This window comes from Arvicola amphibius, chromosome 7 (assembly GCF_903992535.2).
Source record: "Arvicola amphibius chromosome 7, mArvAmp1.2, whole genome shotgun sequence".
NCBI classification, from domain to species: Eukaryota; Metazoa; Chordata; class Mammalia; order Rodentia; family Cricetidae; genus Arvicola; species Arvicola amphibius.
In genome coordinates this window covers 91,659,374-91,686,164 of record NC_052053.1, presented here as the reverse complement: position 1 = coordinate 91,686,164, position 26,791 = coordinate 91,659,374, and the positions used below count along the sequence as shown (strand labels likewise).

Below are 26,791 nucleotides of genomic sequence, written 5' to 3'. Positions count from 1 at the left end.
CCACCACCTCATGGTGCTACACACATTAATAGAAATGGGTTAATCAAGATGTGAGAGTTAGCCAGTAAGTGGCTGCAACTAAAGGGCCAGGCAGTATTTAAAAGAATACAGTTTCCGTGTGATCATTTCGGGTAAAGCCTCATTACTACACCTTCAGACATTGCTAAATATTTCCTGCAGGCCCAAACTGCCTCCAGCTAAGAAGTACACTGTCTTAGACTGTGTGCATGGCCAACTTTCCTACCACTTCACCCACTCATCAAGAGTGTAGAATGCTACAGTTGCAGACCATGGTGCGGTTTTCCTACAGATGAAGATGGATTCCCAAAGTAAGGGACTCCCCAGCACTAGACTGTGAGCAGCAGAGCTGAGGAGAGTCAGGGCTTCTGTCTCTTGGACTATTAGCCGCACACTCCTGCCTCATGGTGACACTGTCACACTGCATCATATGCTGATAGTTGGGGCAGTCACAGATGCACACGAGACCCATCATGCCCTGAGTAACAGATGGGGAAGAGGAGGCACCAAGACTGCAGCAGTTTTATTAGGAGTGTAGGGAAATCCAGTTCAGGGGGCACAGGGCAGAATCTAACATGGCTGAAGGCCCCAGCAGGCCAAGTAAAAACCCCTATCGAGATACCCGAGTGAGGTGCTGCCACGGTAGCCCAAGGGAGACGTGTGGCTGCTTCTGGTCAAAGATTTTTGCCTATAAGAAGAGTGCTCAGCACTGGTGACTCTGCATTCCACGTCAGACTGTCTGAGGCCGAAGGCGAGGGGCAGGTGAAGCAGACGGCACGCGGCCCAGCGTGCACATGAGATGGGACCCTAAGTGAGGAACGAAAAGTGGGCAGGGACGGCAGATGGGTACTGGCTGAGGATACCCAATGTCTAGGAAGAGTCTGTCGTAAGATGTGTGGCCCTGTGCTTGAGAAAATTGAGTCTGGTTTCCAACAGGTCCTGAGCAATACTGGTATTCCTTCCTATGGCCCTCGAAGAGCCAATTTAGTTCTGTCCTGACTTCCTGCAGAGCAGAAATGCCAATGTCCAACACCAGGTCCTCGGTCATAATGGCTGAGAGGAATGTCACGACCACCCTGTGATACCTGTAGCTCTTAGTCCAGATGTCCTCCTGGGGCAGTCATTTCTCTGTGACATCTTACCCAGGATGGGCTCCCACCTGGGTAAGCACCGGAGGCAGAGCATCCTTCCTGTGAGCCTCAGATACTGGCCCTTAGATCTGTCCCGTGCATAGATCTGGTTTCTGTCCCCAAAGCAGCAGGCACTGCCTGTGAATAACAGGCTCAAGTGGTTGAATGCTGTGGCCCTCCCAAGAAGAAAGCTCTGTTTCCATAGGCAGAAATGAGAAGTGAGGCAGGTTTCAGGGTAGCACGTGACACTTAGTTCTTCCATCGGATTTGCTATGGAAAAGCAGACGACAAAGGCACGATCAGCTCTCACTTATCACCATGAAATAAAAGAGGGAATAAGGACTGGATTGGGGCTGTTTTGTTGTTTGGGATACGGTGTCTCTATGTAGCCCAGTCTAGCCTTGAACTCAGTGTACAGCCCAGGCTAACATCAAACTCCTGATCTCCCTGCTGTAGCCTCCCAAGGGTCAGGACTGTAGCCATGAGCCAGCAAAGATTGTGTTTAACTTGCAAGCTTGGGTACCATTCACTCCTCAGATGCTATCCACCTTGTTTTTTGAGATAAGATCTCTCTAGCCTAGAACTTGTCAATTAGGCTAGCTAGCTGACTGACCAGTGAGTCCCAGGGATCCTCCTGGCTCTGTCTCCTTAGAGCTGGGATTACAAACACGTGCCACCATGCCCTTTATGTGGGTGCTGGGGACTGGACTGAGATCCATGTGTATGCACAAGCACTTTACGGATTAAAGTGCTCCCTAGCCCCAAGAAGAGTTTTCCTCTTACTAGGTAGGAGTTCATTTATTCAGAGATATATAGATTAAACACCTGTTTTGTATTTTACAGACTGCTGGTTTAGAGTGTTAATCTGGCTCTGCCCTCCTTATTGCAGAGATTTACTAGTGAGCAAGCACAGGTGTCAAAATTCCTAATACTAAGTTCCATGTTAGTGAAAAGCTCAGTGATTTCACACTGTGAGAGATAACTGGCTGGGCTTCTCAGACAACTGATTCTATTTCATTCCCTTCTTATTGCCAACAGGCAGGTCACCACCATGTCCTAAGGGAGCATACAGCCTGGATATAGAGTCTGTATCATGTGCTCTGTAGTTCCTGCTATCACTTTGATCAGCGCTCATAGCTCAGCTTCATGTTGGGGTCTTAGGTTACTCTTCTATTGCTTCATCTCACGAGTGACTTCTGCTGTGAAAACACCGCTTTTGCTACTTCAGCTCACGGCTGAGTCTTGGATCCATGTAGCTCAGCTAAGGGCGCCCGCCTAGGTCTTGGGAGCGGACACTTGATGCTATTTTGTGAACAGTCTCCTAGGCTCACTGGAGGGTATGTGGAGATACTTACCGAGCTGTTGAGAATGGCATCGATTTTCTCTTCCTCAACAGATCCTTTATCAACTTTGCTCCTGTATGCAAGCAACTGCTGACGGTCCTTCAGGTCTCGGCAAGTCTGCACACCAAAACACAATCAAATCCCTACTCAGCCTTCTCTGAGGGACTCACTCTTTATGTCACTGCTTCTTTGCCCCTGTGCTCAGGGAAGGGACAACAAACTACAAACTACAGTTAGCATGTACAGCATCCACAGAACCCCATCCTGGAGAGGAGTACCCTACAGAGCTTGTACAGCTTGACTCAGTTCTAATGACTCCAAATTCAACCTAAAAGCTGACAGAACTCAGTTGGAAGACTGAAAACAAAGAAGAGTGTTGGTGTCCAAACTCATTCTCGCCGGACTATCTGGTCCATTCAGTCAAAACTGCTGAGATATTTTGGGATCTGGGGCAAATGCTGTCCCCGACTCTCCACCCAGGACCTCACTCAGGGTTTCCTTCTTGGGGACTCACATCAATGACAACATCATGGCACTTGAGCTTAGTGGCTAAGTTCAACTTTGTATCCACATCTTCCACCAGATTGACATAGTCCTGCAGTATCTGTAGGAGAAAGGACTCTGATTAATGATGAAAACACAGGGCTCCCTAGGTAGAAAAACATAATTTCTAAAGGAGGAGGAAGAATTCAATACCCAATGTCTGCCAGTGCCATTATGAACCATGATTTTGCAGTGGGAAACGAGGTGATGCATCATGTCCTTGCTGCCTCAGGAGAAGGGGATGAACAGTCCTTCTCACCCTACAGCCAGATACACAGACCACAAGGCAGTGCTCACCCCCTGTCCCTTGACATCCGTGCTCTAGAGCTGGTCTAGGGCATGCCTGCTGTCCCTTGACATCTGTGCCTACAAGCAATCCTAAATCATAGGAACAGTGCGTAATTCTCCATATGGCTCCTCAAGGAAGGTCTAGGAGTACTTGTACAGGAATGTTCCTCCCTGCCTGTTTCTATCTCAAGGCCCAGCACAGCCATCATGCTACCATTAAGAAAATGAGAACAGCTCAGGTCCCCATCACTAGCTCTTTTTCAGAGCCATTACCTGGACAGGGGCACTGTTCTTGTGCAAAATTTCCACGACTCGATGGAAGCCAATGGGCGCTCTCTTCTTGGTGTAACCCAACCAGTTCTGGAAGAAAGGAAAGCAGCAGGTGGGCCAGACACCCCCATCTGGCTTGTGTTTCATGATCAGATCAGAAGAGCACGGTAGAGACAGGATGAGGGGTGGAGAAACAGTGAGAGATGGATTTTTCAAAGTCAAGGAATGTAGAGGATAGAATGCTCCCAAATGGAGTAAGAGATGAATACCCTACACACCAGGAGTTTGTCAGTAGAGAAAGATTCTACTTGGCCATCTTTACACACACATGAACTCGCTCATTTGTAAAGCGCAGTGAGGTCTGGGAAGCACTTTCCCCAGTGAGGCTGGAGCAGGTAGACAAAGAACCTCTTCTTGTTTATGCTGAAAAATGAGTCCAGGCTTCGTGTACGCTACCTACACACTCCACTATCACTGAGCACAGCCCCAGCCCTCCTAACTCATTATAGACTTTTGTAGACAGTGTTGGTTGCATTAGTAGTTAACATAACTAAATGATAAATAGGAAGAAAAAGCAGAAAATTCTCAAGGTTAGAATGAAAAAATATTTATATTTAAAATTTAAGCCAATTTGTAAGGAGCCACAAAAGACCTCAGATAAACCAATCCTGAGAAAGAAACCACACACACACACACAATTTAAAAATCAATGTCACCATTCCTATATGAATTGCAGCATTATTCACAATGGCCTAAAATAGGAAAAAGGTGTCTATCATTAGAAAATGAAACTGTGGTGTATATGTGTATACATGTACACACAGATATACACAATGGAATGACATTCATTCGTAAGAAGATCCTGAAATGTATGATAGCATGGACTAACCTAGAGGTTATTATGCTAAGAGAAGTAAACCAGACACAGAAAAAGCTGCATGATCTAATTTATATGAGATTTAAAAAACAAAACCAAAAAAAAAATTTCAAATACACAGAAATAAAAAACAATGTTTTTCAGGGCAAAGAAAAATAGGAGTATGGTAATAATATAGGATAAATACATCTTCAGTTCTAAGTACAGCAGGAAGCCTGTAGCTAATTATATACCTTCAACTAAAAGTTTGCCAAAACTGCAGCATTTCAGGGGATTACTAACACAGACACCACACACACACACACACACACACACACACGGTGATGATGTAGAATAGATGTTATTAGTTTGGACTACAGCAATCATTCCATTATAGAAGTCAAACTACCATACTATACACTTTACAGTACACAATATTTAAACAGAGACTATAGCCATACCCGAGGATTGAATACAATCATTGGATCCTAATAACACAGAAACTAAATAACAAAAACTAAAAACAGGGCCTGGAGAGACAGCTCAGAGATTATGAGTATTTGATGCTCTTGTAGAAGCCTGCGGTTCAATTCCAGCACCTACATGGTGGCTCACAGCCACCCACAACTCCATTTACATGGTACATTCATCCACATAAATCATAAAAAATACCACAACTAAAAACAGTAACAACCTCTAATTTGAAAGTGATGCATATATAGCAGATATTTATGATAATATAATTGTATTAATATTAAATTTCTTGAGATGTAATACTTAAATGCTTGAATAAAGTGATACACACACACACACACACACACACACAGAGTTTACTTTCAAATGGCTCTGAAAAAAATGTATACAAAAAAGCAAAAGGTGTGCTATGGTGGCGCACACCTTTAATCTCAACACTTGCGAGGCAGAGACAGGTGGATCTCTGTGAGTTCAAGGCTAGCCTGGTTGGTCTCTACAAAGCGAGTTCTAGGACAGCCAGGTTACACAAAGAAACCCCGTCTCAAAAAACCAAAATAAATAAAAATAAACCGAAGAAGAGGAGGAGGAAGAGGAGGAAGAAGAGGAGGAAGAAGAAGAAGAGGAAGAAGAGGAAGAAGAAGAAGAAGAGGAAGAAAGAAGAGGAAGAAGAAGAAGAAGAAGAGGAGGAGGAGGAGGAGGAGGAAGAGGAGGAAGAGGAGGAAGAGGAGGAGGAGGAGAAGAAAAGAAGAAGAAGGAGGAGAAGGAGGAGGAGGAGAAGGAGAAGAAGAAGAAGAAGAAGAGGAGGAGGAGGAAAGAAGAGGAGAGAAGAAAAGAAGAAGAAGAAGAAGAAGAAGAAGAAGAAGAAGAAGAAGAAGAAGAAGAAGAAGAAGAAGAAGAAGAAAATTCAAAATGCTAATAAATTAGTAGGTAGAGACTAGACTCTTTTTTCACATTTTCTTTACATCTAAAATTTTGGAACACTGAAGGCTGGAAGAAAATTCGTTGGCACCTAGAACTTGAGAGACCTACGAAGGCTTTCTCACTCCAGCAGCCTCAGAAGCACAAGTGTCAGGACACCTACCTTTGTGGTGAAGAGGGCATCAACATCATTCCAGGCTCGAAGCTTGGCACGAGCCGCCAAGGCTGTCAGTACATACTGCTTATCTGGGATCTGAAGGGCAGCGGCCAGAAGAGGTGTGGGGAAACAGAAATGCATTCACTGAGTGCTTCAGAATTTTAGAAAAGTGCCTATATTTGCTGGTACTGATCCTGTTCCTTAAAACCAATGGATTTCTACTCATCCCGGGTGCATGGACTGGCTTTTTGGAGCCCATTCCCTAGGGTGGGATACCTTGCTCAGTCTTGATATAGAGGGAAGGGCCTGGTCCTGCTCAACTTGGTATGTCAGACTTTGTTGAATCCCTTATCCCCTCTGAGGAGTGGATAGGAGATGGAATGGGGGAGGAGAGACAGGAGAAGGGGAGGGAGGAGGAACTGGGGTTGGTATGTAAAATGAAAAACAAAATCAATGAATTTCTCAGGTCATCTAAGATCTCCAATCTTCCAAGCCCCACACTGCTGCAGTAACATTAAGATTCTTTCACTTCCCACAAACTCCTGGCTTTCTACCATTAACCCTGGACATGTACAGGGTTATCATGTAATGTACACTCCATGCAAAACTCTGACACTACTCTACAAAAGAACTAATGAAATGCTACCTTGAATGTCTTCTTCAGGTTGATGGGACTGCTGAAGGTCCCCTAGGACGAAAGGGGAGAAGAAACTTTGATGACATCACCCAAGTGCTGGGATTAAAGGTGTGAGCCACCACTGCCTGGCTGAGGTCTAAACTTTTAAAAAAAGAAAAGAGGGCTGGAGAGGTGACTCAGTGGTCAAGAGCACCAGCTGCTCCTGCAGAGGACCTGGCTTCAACTCTCAGCATCCATGGGGCAGCTCACCATCTATAATTCCAGTCCCACAGGATCAGATACCCTGTTAGGCCTCCATAGGTACCTGGCATGCATTGGTACCCAGACATGTATGTGGGAAAATAAACCACCCATCCACATAAGATTAAAAAAAAAAGAATCATTGTAAACAGAGAGCAATCCATCACCATAATACTGTTCTCTCTCTCTAAGGGAGCCAGATCAGAGACACCCAATACCCTACTAGTGTGTCAGCCATACATGGCCATACAAACCCTCCTAAACCTTTGTCCCTTTTGGCTCTCTCACTCTTGTGAGGGCCTGAGAAGTTTTGGGTGATTTCTAAAACTACAAAAGCCCCCTGACGATACCTCACAACACTGGATTTGAACAATGCTCCGTGCTTACTCCGCCTGTACCTCGGACTCCGTGTAGTGATAGAAGCAGGCATAGAAAAGCGTCGTCACCAGCGGCATGTTGAGAATGGAGGCTTTGCGGGGGTGCTTTCGGAAGATCTCAGTCTGCCCCGCAGACTCTAGATGGCGATCGTTTGCCTGTGACGGAGTAAGCCAAGTGAAAAAAGGAACAATATCCATTTGTCTTTTGGCAAAAGGCAGGGAAAAAAACCTATCCTACTACAACAGTTGTGTTTCCCACCCTAGGAATGAAGCAAAAGAGAAAAACACAGAAATTGCTTAGGACATCCCAGGGAGGACTAAATTCCATAAATGGATCATAGATTTTAAGTTTAACTAAGAGATTTCAACAGCTGAGCTTGGTATTGCATGCCTGTGATCCCTTCTTTTGGGAGAGGGAGTCAGGAAGATCAAGAGTTCATGGCCTTACTACATATTGAGCTCTAGGCCAGCCTGTCTCAGAAAGAAAAAGAAAAGAAAAAAAGAAAAGGAAGAAAAGAAGGGAGGAAGGAAGGGAAGAAATTTTGGCAGTGGAGATGATATAAACAATCTGGAATAAAGAGGAAATATGAAATACTTCCAGACTAGCAGCATGCCTAAGAACAATCAAGGAAAAGAGCAGAATTAAAAGGCTGTGCGGGAAAATGGCATGTGCAGAGCAAAGGATGGCCTAGATGTTGAATGCAGAAAGCAGAGAGGAGTCTAACCTCAATGATGATCTGGCGTTCCAGGAGCGTGTAATGGTCTTGTATGTGTGAAGAATCTTCTGCTGAAAACGGCAAACTGGTAAAGGGCCACGAGTTAGTGTCGTTCTTTTATGTGAAAAGCAAACCAAACCCACCAATACAAAATGGCTGGTAAAACCTTCCGAGGCTCACAGTGTGGTGATACTTTGTTTGTGCTTTAACAAATAAAGCTTGTTCAAAGATCCAAGTGCTGAGCTAGCCACACTAGTTAGCCATAAAGACCAGGCAGTAGTGGCACACATCTTTAATCTCGGGAGGCAGAGGCAGAGGGGTCTCTATGAGTTCAAGGCCACCCTGGGTAACAAAGACTGAATCAGTCTAAAAGTAACAGAGCCAAGCAGTGGTGACCCACACTTTTAATCCAGCACTAAGGAGGTGGAGACGGGAAGTGATATGGCTGGGTAGAGAGCGAAATATAAGGCAGGAGGAGACAGGAGCTCAGGATTCACTATGAGGTTTCATAGAGAAGACACTCAGTCTGAGGACTTGTAGAGACCTGATATCCCATTTGATCTGAGAATTTTATAGAGGTAAGAACTAGCGGCTTGCTGTTCTGCTTCTCTTACCTTTCAGCTTTCACCCCCTAATATCTAACTCTGAGGTTTTTTTTTTAATTTTTTTTATGATTTATTTATCTTTATTTTATGTGCATTGGTGTGAAGGTGTCAGATCCCCTGTAACTGGATTTTCAGACAGTTGTGCGCTGCCATGTGGGTGCTGGGAATTGAACCCAGGTCCTCTGGAAGAGCAGTCAGTGCTCTTAACCACTGAGCCATTTCTCCAGCCCCCTAACTCTGAGTTTTTAATATTAAGACCAATTCGAACTTGTGTAACATCATGGTTTCAACACGTCTGCTCTCAATGCCCCTTTACAGTGTCCCAAGACAGAAAAGCAGGAGACAGAGCAAACCTAATTGGATGTTGCATGTGAGCTTTGCCAACTGGAGCTAGGGATATAGTGTGGATGGTGCAGGGCTTGCCCAGCGTGCATGAAGTCCCAGGTTCAATCCCCAGCACTGCATAGACCAGTGAGGTGGTAAATGCCTATTATCCCAGCTTTCACAAGGTGGAGATATGAGAAACAGAATATCAAGGCCACACTTGACTACTGAGGGAATTCAAGGCCAGCCTGGGCTACATAATACTCTATTTCAGAAGAGAGAGATTGTGAGTTTGAAAATTTAAAAGGGATCTCCTGAAAGTTCGCAAAATACACAGCTCTAAGTGACTTTGTTGTGGTAGGAGTAAGGATCAGCTTATTTGGGGAGTTGGGTATTTGGTGAGTGAGTCACAAAGCTGGTAAGTGAGCCCATCATCAAGTGCCCATAAAGATCTGTGCCTTGCTTTGCTGAACTCTACTTAATCTGTTAACTATTTTTAGAGCAGAGTAATAAAAAGCAAATTAAATTATACAACATGGTGGTAGGTTGGCAAATATCCAAAGATTGTACCAATCTACAGAAATCTGTCTTTAGCAGATGTGGTAGCATGACACATGTTTGTAAATCAGCACTTGTGAGGTGGAGCTAGGAGGTTCAGGAGTTCAAGGTCATTCTTGATTACATAGCAAGTTCAAAGCCAGTCTGGGGCACATGACAGTGGAAAACACCTTAAATCTACCCTTTAGGTCAGTGGTCCTCAGCCTTCTTTCTAGGTTGTGAACCCTTAATACAATTCCTCATGTTGTGGTGACTCCCAACCATAAAATTATTTCTATTCCTGTTGCTACTTCATAACTGTAATTTTACTACTATTATAAATTGTAATATAAATATCTCATATGTGACTCCTACAGGGGTCATGACCCACAGGTGGAGAACCACTGCTTTAGACACAGTGTTGCCTGTTCCTCTAATCACGGCAGAAAGAATTCTGAAATCAATTACTGTCCCAGGTAAGTCACAGCTATCTGTCTGGTAACATTAAAAATAGGGATTTTATAGACAAGCAAATTCGTCTTTTTTTTTTTTTCTTTTTTTTTTTTTTGAGACAGGGTTTCTCTGTATAGCCCTGGCTGTCCTGGAACTCTCAATGTAGACCAGGCTGGCCTTGAACTCAGACCTACTTGCCTCTGCCTCCCAAATGCTAGGATTAAAGGTGGATGCCACCAGTACCCAGCTGACAAGCACTTCTAAATGTGACCCAGGAATCCTGCCATGAGGAATGGCTGAAACAACGGTGAACACTGGGCCTTGAGGAGCAGGGGCCACTGGGAGACTATGAGCTGCATAGAAAGATACTGAAATGTTGTAGGGAGGCCGCTTGTTGGTGCCCGGCTAGCTCAGTTGGTAGAGCATGAGACTCTTAATCTCAGGATTGTGGGTTCAAGCACCGCGTCGAGCACCAATTTCTAGTATGGAGAGCAGCTTGTTTGTTCCTGACTGCTCAGCCCCAAAATAATAACACAGAAACTATCTTATTAAAACACTGCTTGGCCCATTAGCTCTAGCTTCTTATTGGCTAACACTTATGTCTTAATTTAACCCATTTCTAGCAATCTGTATATTGCCACATGGCTGTGGCTTATCGGGTAAAGTTCCCAGCGTCTGTCTCCAGTGGTGCTACATGGCTTCTTCCTGACTCTGCCTCCTTTCTTCCAGCATTCAGTTTAGTTTTCCCCGCCTACCTAAGTCCTGCCCTATCAACAGGCCAAGGCAGTTTCATTATTAACGGTAATCACAGCATACAGAGAGGAATCCCACATCATCAAAAGCTCATTTCTACTTAACCTGAGGAAGCTTTTCCTATAGCAAAGGCAGCAACAATAAAATTAGTTACTTCCAAGAGCACTCAGCATTCCATCAGAAGAACAGTAACATCTGGGGCTTTCTTTGTTCTTAATGAAGATTTACATTTGAGATGAAAGCTTGCACTAGAGCAGCAGTCCTGACACTCTCAGGCTTCAAGACCCATAGCACAAAAAAATGCACAAGGTACATAAAAAATTGTTACCTTTTAATTTTATTACATTAAGATTAAATTTGAACCACCACTCCACTCCATTCTCTTCTTTTGTTGTTTTTTGTCTTTTGAGACAGGACTTCTCTGTAGCTTTGGAGCCTGTCCTCCTGAACTAGCTCTTGTAGACCATGCTGGCCTCAAACTCACAGAGATGTATCTGCCTCTGACTCCTGAGTGCTAGAATTAAAGGTGTGCGCAACCACCGCTCAGCTCATCCTCTTTTCTTCTCCTGACTATATCTACATAAAACTGCTTTCCCCATACTTACCCAATGCATGTCTTAAGAAATTCTTTTCGTTTTTCAGGGTCCTGGATGTTTAAATGCTCTCGATAATGGGTCAGCTACAAAAAAAAAAAAAAAGCCACAGAATTTTAAGCTATCATGTTTCCTTGGAAGAGAAAGAGCAGAGATAGCACTCAGAGGCATAGCACTTAAGCACACATATACACATATGAGCACAAAGAGAGGGGCATACACACACACATACACACACACACACACACACACAGAGGGAAGAAAACAGAATGAGAAAGGAAGAGTACTAAGTGAATATATGTGTGTGTGTGTGTGTGTGTGTGTGTACATGTGTGTGTGTACTTGCCTGTGTTTGTGTATGTGGAGGAGCCAGAGGCCAATATCTGGCTCTTTCTCTATTGCTCTCCACATGTCTCTTTAGCTTTATTCTAAGTGTGTCCACACATGCTTGAGTGCAGAAGACATTAGAGCTCCTGAAGCTGGAGCTGCAGGTGGTTCTGAGCTGCCTGACACAGGAGCAATACACACTCTTCACTGCTGAGCCAGGGACTCTCACTGTGGGAGGCCAAATGTCCAGGTCAGTAAGCCTGGGATCCTCGTCTCCACTGCCTCAGCACTGGACTCACAGACGCAGAGCTACTGCACCCAACTTTTCAACAGATCCTGGGGACCCAGACAAAGGGTTCTCATGCTTGCATAGTGAGCATTTTATCTGCTGAGCCATCTCCTCAGCTTGCAAGTAGACTTTCTATGCTCTAGAAACCCAAATTCTTTACTCTCAGAGAGTTCTTCTAGACTATAGATGTTTATGTGTGTGAGTGGAGAATAGGGTGGGCAGTGTCATTTCCTGGATACCTGTCCTCTAGATTGCATCAACAAAGAGAAGGGAACAATTCAACTGGCAGGACAGCTCGGTGGCTAGGCTGAGTTTTGGCTTAGATGCCTGGTAAACAGACTCCCAACAGAAACAAACAGCACACTTACCGCCAGCTCTTCTGTTCTGTCTAGGAACCTGGGGAAAGCAGAAGGAAGCGGACAGTTTAATCTACTGAGGTGTAGCTTTAGAAGGAACAGTTCCACTCATCGTCTCTACATAGACACAAGCCCTACGCTTGTATTTCTTTCTTTTTTTTTAAATTATTTATTTATTTATTCATGTATTTTATGTGTATGTCTTCTCTGAAGACAGAGGAAGAAGGAATCTGATCCCAGTACAGATGGTTGTGAGCCACAAGGTAGTTGCTGGGAATTGAACTCATAACACCTGGAAGAGCAGCCAAGTGCTCTTAACCGCTGAACCATCTCTCCAGCCCCTACTCTTATATTTCTCCCACCTCAACCACTTCAAAACAAGGGGTGACTTATGGACCTACTGTTCCCTAATTTAGTTATGACTAAATGAAACAGGCAGGACAGGGCACTAAGAGCTTAAACAGACGGCCCTAGCCCTTGGCCACCTGTGTGTTTGCTTCTTTACTTAAAAAACTGTTTTCTGTCAAAACAATCTTAGCAACAGACGTTCTACACAATTCATTTCATTCATATAGAAAATGATGTATCTGGTCTTTGCTCCCTCCTTATTCTGAAGAGATCATAACTAACAACACTGCCTTGGCTCAGAAGTGATGCTTGCCAAGACTTCCCCGACTGGAAAGGAAAGCCAGAGAGAGCACCAGCCTGCCTCTGTGGGCACGTCCACTGCAGCAGATTAAACTGCTCTCCCATACCCTGACCACAGGGTAAATGAGTTACTCTGGGCCACAAACCCTGGGGGTTCTAACACCTTCACTGACATTGGGGAAAGGATAAAACACGCACACAGTTTAACCCAGGAGCAGGAAATCATCCCACTGAGTGGAATTAGAGAAGGAAAAGATGGTAGAAGAGCACCAAGCAGACAGTCCACCTCTCACCTAGCCTCCTAGTGCAACCCAAATCCTAGCGCTTCCATGAAACTCCCATGGGGAATCTGACACCTCCTCTTCTACTGTGCTTATCACTGGTTACACTTGAACAAGAGGTAACCTTTAATCCAGTGATGTATAAGAAAATGCTTGGCACTGGACAATGGTGGCGATGGTGGTGCATGCCTTTAATCCCAGCAGTTGGGAGGCAGATGCAAGTGGATCTCAGTGAATTCGAGGCCAGCCTGGTCTACAGAGTGCGTTCCAAGACAGTAAGGGCTGTTACACAGAGAAACCCGGTAGAAAGAAAGGAAAGGAAAGGAAAGGAAAGAAAAGGAAAAGAAAGGAAAGGAAAGGAAAGGAAAGGAAAGGAAAGGAAAGGAAAGGAAAGGAAAGGAAGAAAATGCTTGACAAACACTGGTTAATACGACAGATTGTTCTAGCCTACTCACTTCAGTCTTTGTTACCCTGTGTGGTAGACACCACCACCTCCATTTTACAAGGGGAAAAACCCACTCTCAGGAAATCTAGTGACTTGCACAAGATAACAGGGTAATGTGTAATAGCACACACACAGTCCAAGTATGGCTGACTTTGGGGCTGACTCCTAACACCCCACCATGCTACCAGGCTGTGTCCTGTGCTATCCTGGTGTAATTCTCCCGGCACATTTCAAGAGCTTGTTTTCTAGGTGTTTCTGGAAAAGGACAGGGTCTTCAATTTTTTTGTACCCTGCCCCCCACTGAGTTCTCTGAAAATGCACCTAATAAACTTCATAGACCAGAAACTCAGATCTTACCTGAAGAGATCTAAAAGCAGCTTTTGGTCCCCTATCTCTTTAAGGAAATGAATGAGATGTCTCAGGGCCACCTGGCGTACCTCCAGTTCTCGGAAGAGGATCTCTGCATGTAGGAAGAAGTTAGGTGAGAACGAAGTAAAGCAACCTAACACTCAAGTCCGAGACTAGCTTCTCCACTCACACATCTGAAGCGTCTCATGAAAGCCCAGCAAGAGCTAATGGTCTCTTCCTGATCTCAACCCATTACCATCAAAAGCCTCTCTGCTCTACAGCCATGGCTCATAGCTTTCTAATGCTGAGACCCTTTAAGTTCCTCATGTTGTGGTGACCCCCAACCACAAAATTATTTTCATTGCTACTTCATAACTGTAATTTTGCTACTGTAATGAATTGTAATGTAGATGTCTGATATGACCCACAGGTTGAGAACTGCTGGTCTAGAGCAACACTCAGTCAGCCTCTGAGTTCTCAGTCACACCAACAGCAGGTACTTCACTTCCTCAAACACACAGCCCGTGTGTTCTCAACAGACACAACCCCTATCCAGAAGGCTGTCCTCTTAAGTCACAGGCCACCCCAGCTGCCTCTGAACTAGATTTGATCCTAGTGAATTCTGACATAAAAGCCGCATGTGTTGCTGAGTGGAGACCTCCCTCAAGCCATGCTCACCTTTGCTCAGGGTCCTCTTCAGGAAGATCAGAACCTAGAAGGAAAGAGACAGAGACTATGCATCCTGTGTTTCATATCCAAAGGCTGCCCTGACTATCTCATGGCTAGGAATAAGGCCAGTGACCTATTAGGAATCACTAATGTGGAATAATCCTTTCGTACACTGTGAAGATGTGTTGCTATCGTTGTTAATAAAGAGCTGACTGGCCAATAACTAGGCAGGAAGAGGTTAAGGAGGGAGAGGCAATCTGAGAGGATGCTGGGAAGGAGGAGTCACGGGGGTTTCCAGCTAGACACAGAAGAAGCAGGCTATAAACATGATGTGTTGAAAGAAGGTACCTCCATGTGGTAGAGCATAGGTAAGAAATGTGGGTTAGTTTAAGATGTAAGAGCTAGTTAGTAACAAGCTTAAGCTATTGGCTGAGTGTTTATAATTAATAGGTCTCTGCGTGGCTATTTGGGAGCTGGCTAGCAGGACAGAGCTGACTGGTGGGACAGAGAAAGTCTGTCAACAAATCACTGCAAGAGTGCACCCTCTCTGTGGGGCAGGAGAAAGGACGGACACCTGGAACTGAGCCATGTTCTAGGTGTCACACTGGCTGAGAGATACTCCACCTCCTGTCTGCTGAGAAACTACTCTCACACAGTTCTGCTGCCAGGATACTTTGCATAAGATAGAGGCAGCCTTCTGATTTCTGGTGACAATGAACAGTACCACATAGAATGCACATCCCACTGGCTGAGCCAGGAGCAAACTTTCTGAGAACCCTATGCCTCAGAAAGAAAGCCAGGCTCTTACCATGCACCCCTCTGTCTTGATTTTATTCTCAGGAGCTACTGGACAACTGAGAGCACAGCTCACACTCACCGCAGTGATGACGTTTCCATCGTGCATGCTTACTGCCTCCTCTAGGAGCTGCAGCTTGTCCTGTAAGGAGCGGAACCGTTCTAGTGAGCAGACCTGCCGAGTAAGAACACAGACAGTACGTAAGGGAGACAACTGCCCATATTCCTTGGTCACTGGAGAGCTCTCTGTGCTCTGTGAACCTGCAGGGCCCACCATACCCTAGTTCCATGTGATGCCCTGGGGGATGCTGATGCCTTCAAGTCTTGACCAAACCAACAGAGAATCACTTTTTCTTCATGTGTAACTTTCATACAATAAAACTCACCCTATGCAAGTGTATAGCTCAGCTTTGAAAGTGCCTACATCCTAGTAGCCACTACAACAGAGACACAGGAAACTTCTATCACCCTTAAACAGTCCCTCTGTCCATGCTGACATTCATGCCCTCCTGTTCCTAGCCCACCAAAACACTCATCTGCTCTCCTAGAATTTCACACAAGAAAGACTATCACTAAATAATCAACTGATTAAAAAAATTTTTTTTTTAAAAAAACCTCCCAAATTTCAATGAGAAAAAGTCTTTCCAACAGTGCTAAGAAAGATTGGGATCTATATTAAAAAAGAAAAAAACTAACCTCAACATTTATCCCACACCATGTACAAAAATTAACTCTCTTTCTTGTGAGGTAAGAGCAGGTCTGAGAGAGGGTCTCCACTCTGCCATTTTCCTACCCTCGCCTCCCGAGTGCTAGCATTACAGGTGTGCTCTACCACCACGGCTACGCTCATCCACCACTGCTTCCCCTATGCTGGCGAAGCCACTCCAAACCCCAGAGAGTCAAAGATTTTGCAGCTCACTCCTAACTTGAGTAAATTTGCTTTGCTCCTAAAAACCACTCCAATTCAGAAAGGGGAACAGGAGAGGAAGTCAAGAAATCCTTCCTGTGGAATATGCTGCTTGCCTTGCCAAAGACTCTGCTAACAATTTTCTCGTCAGCAGCCTTACCTTGCCCCGGCGGAGGCGTCGCACTGTATCACTGGGGCTCCAGTCATTGCTATAGTCCTGGAATATTAGCAACACACGAATCATACATTGGGGCTCAGCATTACTAATGTACCACATCTATGCCTCAAATTCAATCTTTGACCTATGGGAAAGAATTGTCACACTGATATTAAGATACAACCGAAGTGAACACGATTGTTCACAACTATTATCTCAACACTTGAAAGACTAAGACAAGAGAATTCCTGTAAGTTCTGGACCAGTGTGGACTATCTGGTGAATGCCAGGCTCTAGCCTGGGCTACAGAGGGAGACCAGATTTTAGAAAAATAAAATCAAGGTTGGTGACATGATTTTGCAGAGAGGTACTTGATGGAAACCTAATGACACAGGGAGAGAAACTACTCCCTCAAGTTGTCCTCTGAGTGCCACATCTGTACCTGGTATGTGGCCAACACACACACACACACACACACACACACACACACACACCATAAATAAATGTAATTTTACAACTAAGTAAGTAAGAGAGGAAAAAGGAAGAGAAATTCTGTAACTCACTCTGTATTCCCCCTTAGGTCTCCCCAGTTCTGGAGCATAACTTTTGGCAGGCGTGTCTGACAGAGCTGAAAAGGAACCAGAAGCCAGTTTAGAAGGTACTGTGCACCGTTTCATTTTCCTTTTTTTTTTTTTTTTGGCTTCTTTCAAGACAGGGTTTTTCTGTGTAATCTGGCTATCCTGAAACTCCCTCTGCAGACCAGGTTGGCCTCTAACTCACAGAGATCCACCTTCCTCTGCCTCCTGAGTGCTGGGATTAAAGGCGTGCCCTACCACCGCCCAGCTATGCTGCTTGTTTCTTATCATTCTTTTCTCTCCTGCTTCCTTCCCACGTTATATGTGCACACATGCGTGTGTGCATGTAAGTACATATGCAGGCATGTGTATGGCATACCAAAAGTGTGGACGTCAAGGACAACTCTGAGATCAGGGAGCAAGTGCATGTCAACCAGCCATGGTGGTTCGAATAAGAATGACCTCCATAGACTCATGAATTTGAATGCTTAGTCACCAGGGAGTAGCACTATTTAAAAGGATTAGAAGGATTAAGAGGTGTAGCCTTGTTGGAGGAAGTGTGTCAGTGAGGGCAGGTTCTGAGGTTTCCAAAGCCCATGACAAGCCCAGTCTCTCTCTCTACCTATGGATCAGGATGTAGTTCTCAGATACTGCTCCAGCATCATGCATGCTTGGTGTGGGAGGTCCTTCTGTCTATGTGTTGCTTTTCTTGGTTAATGAATAAAGAAATTGCCTTGGCCTGTTGATGGGGCAAAACTTAGGTAGGCGGGAAGACAGAACTGAATGCTGGGAGGAAGAAAGGCGGAGTGGGAGAGCCATCATGGATCTGCTGCCAGAGTAAGACATGCTGCTGAATCTTTGCCGGTAAGCCACTTCCATGTGGTGATATAGAGATTAATAGAAATGGGATAGAGTATAAGAGTTAGCCAGTAAGAAGTTAGAGATAATGGGCCAAGCAGTGATTTAATTAATACAGGTTTTGTGTGGCTATTTCAGTTCTGGGCAGCTGGGACGAACAAGAGGCCCTCCCCTTGCAACACATGCTGCCATGTTTCCTGCCATGAATAAGGGACTGAATCTCTGAAATTGAGCAGCTCTGACGAAGTGTCATCTTCTTACACTAGCTGCCTTCACCATGGTGTCTTTGCACAGCAACAGAACAGTGACCACGACACAGCCAGACGTAAGTCCTCTACCCATGGTGCTACCTACCCAGTGAAACCTCCTTCCAAAACAAAACAACCACCCGTTTGTCTCCTGGGGCACCTCCATGGCCAAAGGAAGAACTCCGTTCTTTCCTGCCTGCAGCCCAAGCAGTCATACCCAGCAATGAAGCCTATGTGACTTCCACCTCCTCACGTAGCACCAGACACTTTCTGAAGGTTCAGAGGAAAATTAATCTACTCATCCAATTACCACCTGTCCCGTGATTCTCCAGGCTGTACCCTAAATAGCAATCAAGAAAAGGGGCTGAAGCTTACCATCAGACAGGGACTGGAAACTCCCAGGTCTAGTTCTGCCTGAGGGAAAGAACACAGAAGGAAGATGTCAACAGTTCAAGTCAGACCACCCACAATTGGTGACGATATAGGGCACATAGAGCCTGACATACACTATGGAGAAGCAGGCTTTAGAAAGCTTTTATTCAGGGATGGAGCGATGGCTCAGAGTTAAGAGCACTGGCTGCCTTTCCAGAGGACCAGGTTGATGCCCAGGAACCATATGGTGGCTCACAACCATGTGTAACTCCAGTTTGAAGGGCACCAACACCCTCTCCTGGCCTCTGTGGGCATGAGGCATGCAAATGGTGCACAGACGTATATAAAGGAAAAAAACTCATACAAATAAAAAACAAAATAAAATACAATAAAATCTTTTATTCAACTTCAGAAATCTGATGTCCTAGTAAAACAACGGTGAGAGAGAAAAATTTTAAGTATAGTAAAATATACATAAAATTTACCACTTTTTTGGTTTTATAAAATGTAAAAATATGGAACATTTCACAAATTTGTGTGTCATCTTTTCGCAGGGGCCATGCTAATCTTCTCTATGTTCTTCCAATTTTAGTATATGTGCTGTCTAAGCCAGCACAAAATTTACCACTTTCATAGATTTTTGTTATTGTTTTTGGTTTTTCGAGACAGGGTTTCTCTGTAGCTTTGGAACCTTTCTGGGAACTTGCTCTGTAGACCAGGTTGGCCTTAAACTCAGAGATCCTCTTACCTCTGCGCCTGAATGCTGGAATTAAAGGTGCACGCAACACCACCACCGCCCGGTGACTTTCAACATCTTCAAGTGTAGAATTTAGTGGCATGAAGTATATTCACACTGTCCTACAATGACTCTCACCATCCCTGAGACTCTCTGCCTGTAAACAGTAATTCTCCACTCCCTCTACAAACTTGGACATTCTTGACAAACTTGCCATTCTACCTTACGTATCCATCCATCCATCCATCCATCTAAATCTGATGGGAAAGCCTTGTTAACCAATTATCTATCTATCTATCTATCTATCTATCTATCTATCTATCTATCTATCTATCTATCTGATGGGGAAGCCTTGTTAACCAATTATCTTTAAGAGGTGGGATCTGGGGGAAAAATGTGGCGCATGGCCCAGGTACACTCTCTCTGCGGCTCCCTCATGACACAGCTGAGCTTGGACTTCTCATTCCTGTTTTGTGAGTTTTTCCTCTTATAATACATAAAAATACAATTGTTTATCTTTTAGCTAGCCTGGTTATTTCCCAAATCGTGCTAACATCTATCAACATGAGTGGGGTTAATACAGTATTTGCTCTTTTGTGGCTTATTGCACCCTGTATAATTCCCTAAAGTTCATCCCTATGATACACATATCTTTCATTCCGATTTAAGTTAACAGTCTGTTTTATCTGTATTCCATGTTTTGCTTATCCTTTTAGTGCAGAAGGAACATATGCACTATTTAGATCTTTTTGGCTATTGTGAACAGTGTATCTTCACACATCAGCATATAAACATCTGCTCAAGAGCCTGCATTCAATTTGTTTATTAATTACCTAGAAGTGATACTGGTTCAAATGCTAATCCTTTGGTCAACTTTTTAAAAACTGCCACACTAACTTCCAAAGTGGCTACACAATTACACATTCCCACCAGGGACACACAAAGGTTCCCTAGAGGATGGTGATAAAAGGCAAGGAGGAATATTGATCTAGGCAGTGTCTCTAGTACCTGACACAGGGCTGTCAATTTCATATATGTTCTACACATGCTGAGGACTTCTCATTCCTCCCAGTCCTAGCACTAAGCTGCCTGCTCAGATGAGAATTCCAGCCAATGAAAACGGCAGCCCGAGCTTTCCTGATGAGTGAAGGACATCCCCGTCCCTCACCCACTCCTTACCTTTAAAGAAGCTGCTCAGAGAGTAGGTGGATGGAGGTTTGGGGAGCTGTGTGTAGAAACTGTTTCGGCCCTTTAGCTGGTCACGCCCCTCAGGGGCTGACCCGCTATTCCCAGCAGTTTCTTTGATGGACCATGAGATGCCTGCAGGATGGTAAGAACTGAGTAAGTCTCCTCAACATCAGTCCTTGACACCCAGTAGTCAACAAATCTAAGCCTATTCAAGAGACCCTGGTGTCCTGGCCAGCAGGAGGCCCGGAAAGATACAATCAAATAGGCTAATCATTAGGCTGAACAAATGGAAGGAGCTCCAAACAGCCTTCAGATACAGGGAACAACGTTCTGCCTCTCCCGTTTCTTGAACAATTACTAAAGAAACTAATTTAGCAGGTTAGGTGTGTGTTAGGTTGGGCCTTTTTCTAGTTCACTCTTTTTTTTGTTTGCTGTTCTTTTTTTTTTTTTCAAGACAGGTAGCCCTGGTTGTCCTGGAACTTACTTTGTAGACCAGCTGCCCTCAAACTCAAGAGATCCGCCTACCTCTACCTCCCAAGTGCTGAGATTCAAGGCATGCCCGGCCAATTCCTTTCTTTGTTTTCAAATCATGCTATACATCCTAAACAGAGTCTATGAAGAAATTAAATGGTATTATATATTTAAAATGTGTTGGCTAAGAGCTGTAGTACTGTTAACATGTTATGACTTAACAGCTCGTTTACTTAAGCTAACAGTTCCCAAATATGACCACATAAGGCCTAGGAATCTGCAATGTTAACAAGCACCCCATGAGTCTAAAAACAGCCAGCCAAGCATCCACTGCAGGACAGCAGATCCAGAAAGTCACACAGGCATTACTGCTGTGTTTCTCCATGTGGCTCTGCCTGCTGCTAACTCCCAGGCTGACCAGCCTTCATTCCTGACAAGAACCCCTCGCAGGGTCTCTTCCGCTTACTTCCCACGGGTTCTCCAGTCCAGCTGACTCGCTCCAGGTCATCGTCATAGTCGTCATCCACGAAGTCTCGAAGGCTATTCACTGCCCGCTTGGATTCCTTTAACTGGAGAGGAAGATAAAGCAGTCGTCTGGCAGTGCTCACTTCCCTCCTGTCTCACTGCTAACTTAGTGAGTGCCAAAGACTATCTGCAGTCTAAATCCCACCTAGAAATCAAGTTGTATTGTAGACACCATTGTGGTCAGTGGAAGATTCAATCACTTTTGAATTCTATTCATATTCTATCTACGATTTGTTTGCAAAATCTGAGTCTTACATCTCCAAAAATGACTATTCCCAAATAGGTCATTTTTCAAAAACAAGCTTTCAAAGTGCAGGGGTGTGTACCTCTGGTTCCAACTGCCAAGAAGACAAAAGCAGGAAGATGGTTTGGGTCCAAGAATTTGTGATTAGTCTAAGTAACATACAAGAGTCCATCTTAAAAATAGCAACCATATAAACTGGGTGTGGTGGGTAATGCCTGTAATCCCAGCACTCACGAGATGGAGGCAGCTATAGTAAGAAACAAAAAATAAATTTTTAATTAAAAAGAAACAAAACAAAACCTGGGTATGTGGATTCAGCAGAATACATTTTATCCCAGCACTCAAGAGATCAGCAGGGGCTGGAGAGATGGCTTAGCAGTTAAGAGCACTGACTGTTCTTCCAGAGGTCCTGAGTTCAGTTCCCAGCAACCACATGGTGGCTCACAACCATATGTAATGAGATCTGGTGCTTGCAGGTGTACATGCAGGCAGAACTGTATACGTAATAAATAAATAAATCTTTAAAAAGAGAGAGAGAGAGAGAGAGAGAGAGAGAGAGAGAAAGAGAGAGAGAGAGAGAGAGAGATCAGCAGATCTGTGAGTTTGAGGCCAGCTAGGGTTATACGGTGAGACACCATGACAGAAAGATGGGGCAAAAAGAAGAGAGAAAATGAAAAAAAACAGGAACCTACAAGATGGCTAACAAGTAAAGGCATTTGCCACCAAGCCCGATGATCTTGAGTTCAATCCTCAGGACCCACATGGTGGAAGGGACTGACTCCTATGAGCTGTCCTCTGGCCTCAACACACGAACTGTGGCTCATGTGCACCCTCACACATAAATACATATAATAAAAATTTTTTAAAAGTAAAAAAGGAGCCAGGTGGTGGTGGTGCATGCCTTTAATCCCAACACTCAGGAGGCTGAGGCAGGCAGATCTTTGAGTTCAAGCAAGCCTGGTCTACAGAACAAGTTACAAGACAGCCAGAGCTGTTACACAGAGAAACCCTGTCTCGAAAACAAACAAACAAAAAAGAGTTAAAAGGGAGGAGACAGAGGCAGGAAGATCAGAAGTTCAAGGTCTTCATCAACTATCTATCAAGTTTAAGGTTAGCCTTGGTTACATGAGACCCTGTTTAAAAAAAAAAGACAGAAATAACAGCAAAAAAATTTATCACATGAATAAAAGATTTGTAATTCTTTTAAAAGGTAATAGTAAGGATAAAGTCAGCTCTTTTTTAAGGGCTTCTCTCCATGAAGGCTGCTAATTTTAATCTAGTGTATGTGCATGTATGTATCATGTGTATATACAGGTATACTCATTCCACTGCAAAGAAGGACAGGTGGTGGTAGCTAGCTTTATGTCAGCTTTACACAGGTTAGAGGCACTTGGGAAGAGGGGACCTCAGCTGAGAAGATGCCCCCACCCGACTCGCCTTTGGGCAGTGCCAGCCCTGGGCTGGAGGTCATGGGTGCTACAAGAAAGCAGGCTAAGCAAGCCAATAAGCAGCGCTCCTCTGCTTCAGCTTCCGCCTCCAGGTTCCTGCACTGACGTCTCTCGGGAATGGAGTGTGACCAGAGAGCTGTGAGTTGAAGTAAGCCATGTCCTGAATTCCCTTTGGTCACCACATTTGTCACAGCAACAGAACCTCATGAAGCAAGACGACTTTAAGGAGTCAGTTCTGGAGACTAAACTCAAGTCACCGGGCTTGTGGCAAGCACCTTTACTGGCTGAGTCATCTCATAGGTCACTATATATTCAGATTTTGAAGGTCCTCAAAAGGCCTATACATTATAAGTTTAGTCTTCAAGGCAGCCCTATGAGGAAGTAGAACCTGAGAGGTAGAGCCCCCACGCTGCAGGCTGTCCTATTTCTCTTTGCTTTCTGGCTGAGGTAAACAGTTTCTTCTACCATGTGATTGCACCACGATATGCTGCCTATCCCAGGTCCAAAGCCCATAGCTACCCACCAGAATCAAGAGCCTTGAAAACTGAGCTAGGTGAGGCTTTTCTAGGCATTAGTTGATGATCGTAAGTCTTTCGTGTAGGGTAGGTGGCCAACGCAGGCTTTTCTGAAGATCCACCTAACATTCCGAGCCTACTGGAGAAGAGAAGCTTTAGAGAGGCACCCGAGAGGAAGGTATGCCTCTGAGCACTTGTGGACACCTACCTGTGAGAGCTCATCATCTTCATCGTCAAAAGTGAAAGCCTTGAACTTGGAGCTGTTCCAATACTCCTCCTCATCACCCTTTGTCCGGCTCATCTGGAGGGAAAGGAAGGCAGGTCCAGGTCCCTTCTGGATCTCTCCAGAAACTGTTACACTACTAACGGCTCCCAGAAATAAGGGTTGTAGGAAAGAATCTGGCAGAGCACCTGCCACAGAAGCCAGACTCATCAGATCATGTTATCAGACACAAACATTCATTTTGTAATAGAGTTCAAGTACTCTCAGGTGTTATGAGAACTATAAAAAGGGCAAGACATCGTCTTCCTCCTGAAGGATCACGTGAGAGCTAGGGTACCCAAGCAAAGGGGATGCTATAAGAGAAGCAGACACTCTAGGCATTCACCATAGTTTTGCCAAACATACAAAGATCAGCCAAAGCTTGCCCAAATGGAACAAGTGAATTCATGTATTAACAAATATTTACTGAGTGCCACCTCTGAGACACCCTTCTAGGCTCTGGAAAGACTATAGTTGATCATAGCTAATGAATGTCCCTCTCTCCCTGTGTGCTCTTTAAGTGCCTGCCACAAATGAAGGGAAAACAACTAAAAGAATCAGAATTATCTTGCCTGTATCATCAACTCATGGTTATTTTATTAATCACGTGGTCAATTATGGGGCCAATTTTTGGGATCATGACCAAGGAAAGAAAATAATACTAGCCAAGAGATTCCAAATTCTTCTTATAACTGTTCTAAAATTAGGTGAAAACAAGTTCTTTTTAACTAAAACTGGGTAAAAGTGGGTACTGTGGTTTAACCCAATAACCAAAACTCCACAGCACCTGATAGGGTCTCAAAGTCAAAAGGCAAATGGCTCTGTTTCTGAGCCTTGGAGAAATGCTAGCTTGCTTTACTGGTTTATAGTGAAAAATAAACAGTATTTAGAAAACCTAACAAAATGCCTAGCAGCTCATAAACACTGGACTTTACAGCCTTTTAGGCATCCAATACCTTACTGACATCTCCTCATCTGAAATGGGCACAGCAGGTATAATTCTGCCTTATTAAGAACGAGGACTAAACTAGAAATACATGCAAAGTCTTACTGCCTGACAGAAAGCTAATATGTCCATCATTAGCTTTTATTACGTAATCTTAAATGGTACCTAAGACAAAACAATCTATTTATTTATTTATTTATTTATTTATTTATTTTGGTGTTTGTTTTTCGAGACAGGGTTTCTCTATGTAGAACTTGCTCACTGTGTAAACCAGGCTGGCCTCGAACTCTGAGATCTGTCTGCCTCTGCCTCCCTAGTGCTGGGATTAAAGGTGTGCACCACCACTGCCCAGCTAAAACTAGAGACATTTTATGTATGTATGTATGTATGTATGTATGTATGCATGTATGTATGTATGTGCAGTGGTGGGAATTTAACTTTGGGCCTCACACCTTTTAGTAAAGCATTCTACCAAAATGAAAAAAAAAAGTTTAAAAAGCAATCCTAAAAAATTAAGAGAAATTCTAAACCAGGCCACAAATACTGAAGATGTGTATAGAACATGTACGTGTCTCTAGCATGTGTGCAATTTCATAAATACCTCTGTCATTCATTTGTCCTCAGAGCAGTCTGAAAAGGTAGGCCTGGGAGACTCCCATTGACCAGGAAAACCTCTTTACTAATCACTCCGAGTCCCAACTACAGCCCAGGTTTTTCTGCCTTTCATGACCTTTCTACCTTTTTTTTTTTTTTTTCCACTCTTAGGAACACTACAACAGATCTTTACAGTGGTACCTACGAATAAACAAGGAATGTGTCTAACAAAACAATATTCCACGAGAGGATTTTTAGAACCTTTAACCAGACTACGGCAATGGATACCTTGTATCAATCAGTGCTTCTAGCGGCAAAAGAGACTGGTTTACTTGGCAAGTAAAACGGTAACAATCTAATGATTTTAAGAAGGCATAAAGCAATCCTGTACAATGTTCACAGTGACCAAAAAGGATGCTTCAACGGGATTTAAAATGCTTCCGAGGTTTGATCTTATTGTCACCTGTACCTGAGGGTCCACAAGGTAAGGGAGACAGATCATTAGGAAAAAACAAAAACAAAACCCCACAACCAAGGCGCTCCTTGTCTCGGGGCACTGTAGATAGCAGCTACTAGAAGCTAGGCTAGCTTTTAAGGCGACGTTTAGGAACAGAGACCTGAGACGAACGTCCAGAAAGCCACGTATCTACGACAACGCCAGAGCCTGGAGGGTCCTTGGGAGAGGACACGCTCGTTCAGAACCAAATGCTGCGTTCTCAATTAACTGCTGAGGCTCACGGGCAGCTCCAGCTCCGAGCATACTAACTCCCAAGAATGGTCCCGACCAGAAGAATCAGGTCGGTAGTGAGAATGTAGAGACGCCTCAAAGAAGACAGGAAAAGAATAAGGATGCGGAAAAGGTGGGTTCAACTAGACACGCGGCCCAGACAGGGGCTTCGGACACCCTCACCTCTTCCACACCGAGCCCTCCCTCTCAGGACAGCGCCAGGCACAGCCACCGGACCAGCCCTTCTAAACAGGCTGTGCGGCATAGAGAAGGGACCGAAGTGGGACAGTCGCGAGAGGGGCTGAAGAAGGTGAAAGAGCCGCAAGGCGTCTTGGAAGTTGTAGTTCCTTGGCCTCTGTCATCCTTCCGCTCTCCCGGTGGGCCGCGGGGCTTCTGAACTACCATTCCCAAAAGCCCTTGCGCATCGAGCTAGGTCATTTCCTTTACTTTCAGCGTGACCTTCCGCAATTATCGGAAGGATTGTTTAACAAAACTACAAATCCCAACAGGCTCAGCAGGATCGACTTAGGTCCTAAGGAAACAATGAATCGAATATTTTGTGTCCCTGTCGGTGAGGATAATTAGTTTGAGGGCTTAGACTTCAGAGACCTTTTAAAATAAACAGAGA

General features: G+C 44.4%; 1 protein-coding gene and 1 non-coding gene across 2 annotated transcripts; both read right to left on the bottom strand.

Annotated features, from left to right (window-relative positions):
* Positions 1 to 523: 523 nt before the first annotated feature.
* Positions 524 to 26,525, bottom strand: Vipas39 (VPS33B interacting protein, apical-basolateral polarity regulator, spe-39 homolog). The gene is made up of 20 exons (XM_038337904.2): positions 26,347 to 26,525; positions 23,843 to 23,935; positions 21,369 to 21,471; positions 20,423 to 20,563; positions 18,511 to 18,549; positions 17,018 to 17,082; positions 16,458 to 16,514; positions 15,473 to 15,565; positions 14,605 to 14,638; positions 13,936 to 14,038; positions 12,217 to 12,244; positions 11,245 to 11,318; positions 7,977 to 8,052; positions 7,273 to 7,407; positions 6,644 to 6,685; positions 6,004 to 6,093; positions 3,596 to 3,682; positions 3,006 to 3,095; positions 2,504 to 2,608; positions 524 to 1,418 (listed from the first exon to the last, which is right to left on the bottom strand). The coding sequence occupies exons 2-20, from the start codon at positions 23,933 to 23,935 to the stop codon at positions 1,398 to 1,400; spliced, it is 1,476 nt and encodes a 491-aa protein (XP_038193832.1). The 5' UTR covers positions 26,347 to 26,525; the 3' UTR covers positions 524 to 1,397.
* LOC119820046 lies at positions 19,017 to 19,123 on the bottom strand. The gene has a single exon (XR_005286327.1). It is a non-coding gene; the product is annotated as a U6 spliceosomal RNA (small nuclear RNA).
* Positions 26,526 to 26,791: the final 266 nt, after the last annotated feature.